The 1701-nt window shown below is 33.5% G+C and overlaps 1 protein-coding gene across 1 annotated transcript; it reads right to left on the bottom strand.

Moving 5' to 3' along the window:
• Positions 1 to 295: 295 nt before the first annotated feature.
• LOC107469289 (uncharacterized) lies at positions 296 to 1477 on the bottom strand. The gene has a single exon (XM_016088669.3). It carries the CDS (start codon positions 1475 to 1477, stop codon positions 296 to 298), a length of 1182 nt encoding a protein of 393 aa, XP_015944155.1.
• Between the last annotated feature and the right edge of the window lie 224 nt (positions 1478 to 1701).

The raw sequence follows: 1701 nt of genomic DNA, 5'->3' as shown, positions 1-1701 counted from the left end.
TATAATATTCTTGAATCATAAGGAGGGAGATAAAAAAATAAGAACATATATAACTGTAATAATAGCATGTTAATTTTACCCTAAATTTTATATCAAAAAGCTAATAAAAATTTATCGACAACCTAGTATCTTACTAACTTCATTACAAAATCATTGGATGTTGTGCTCCTTGTTATACATTTCATTTCAAATTTGAAAAAAGAGTTATAGATAAATTAGTTATATCTATAGTAAAGATTTGTACAAAAGTGTAAATCATAACATGCTATTAAAATGAAAATAATATTATTCTTACCTAAATATTATTAAAAAAATCTTTGAACACGACATTTGTTGTTGATGACTTTGGATTGCCGTCTTCGTTTAAAATTAAAACCCTGAGGCCACTGCGACTCTTAACTCTTGACAAAGCAACATAAGGTTGTCCATGGGTGAACACTGATTTTGGCAAATAAAGCCGTACATGTGATAATGATTCTTCCTGACTCATGTTAATGGTCATTGCAAAGCATACTGTTAATGAAAATTGTCTCCATTGGAACTTAAATGGCAATCCTGAATCTGAAGGGATCAAGTTCATTCTTGGAATGTACACTTTATCTCCAATATTTTTACCGGTCACTACCGTCGCTCCAATTATGTTTCTGCCAAGTTTGTTAACTATTAATCTTGTCCCGTTGCATAAACCTGAAGTCTGGTCTATGTTTTGCAGTAGCATTACAGCCACTCCTGGCTTCAAAGTCAACTTGTGATTGAGTAGTCCCGAACATTTGATGTCATTTAGAAACTCTGGTGTGAACCACTCTTGTTTTACATCTTCATTCTCATCAGCTTGACATGTTGTGTCAGAGCTCAAATACTCCTTTTCCATCACTGAAAAGATTGTCAAGACAAAATCGTTTACCTTTTCGACACTCTTAAGTGTGGGTGCAAGAATTGCTCTACTCTGAAAATACCTGTAATCTGACATGTTTTGTAACAAATTTGGATATGCAAAGTCTACCAAATGAGAGAGAGGATCATCAGTAGTTGTAATCAATAGATCATCTGGAATTTCAACTTCTGATTCATCACCAACAACAGAGCCAATATTTCCATTTCCAACATCAAGTATCCAATTAGTAAATATCTTTATTTCACCTTCGTCTTGATCTGAAGAAGACATTAGAAGCCTCATATTCGTATGCAGTTTCAAAACCTTACAAAATGACCACAGATGGGATGAGTTAATAGCGGATGCTAATATATCATGTCTACTTCCTTTCGGAATCACCGGAAGTATCTGTCTGAAATCACCTCCTAGAACAACAATCTTACCACCAAATGGTTGATGTGTCTTATGTTGATCGGTAACTGACATAAGATTCCTGAGCGTCCGATCAAGTGCTTCAAAACGGCAGTTGTACCTTTCCTCGCATACAACATATTGAGAACTCAAAATTGGATCCTGTTTTGGACTTCTCTGATCTCTCCTCATACCACATCATGGCGTCACAATGCCAACAAAAAATTCTGGGTTACCAATATCTATCAAGATTTATAAAAGATTACCGAAGAATGCAATTTATAGATTAAAAAGATGAGATCATATAATACAATTTCATTGTGCCAACCTCAAGATTTAAGTTTTACAATAAATCAATGTTCAAATACAAAAATTATAATATATAACCATATCTTAGTTTGAATTTTAAAACTTGA

Source organism: Arachis duranensis, chromosome 10 (assembly GCF_000817695.3).
Source record: "Arachis duranensis cultivar V14167 chromosome 10, aradu.V14167.gnm2.J7QH, whole genome shotgun sequence".
In the NCBI taxonomy this organism is placed as follows: Eukaryota; Viridiplantae; Streptophyta; class Magnoliopsida; order Fabales; family Fabaceae; genus Arachis; species Arachis duranensis.
Note: the sequence above shows the minus strand (reverse complement) of the source record. Positions and strands in the feature narration are given on the sequence as shown.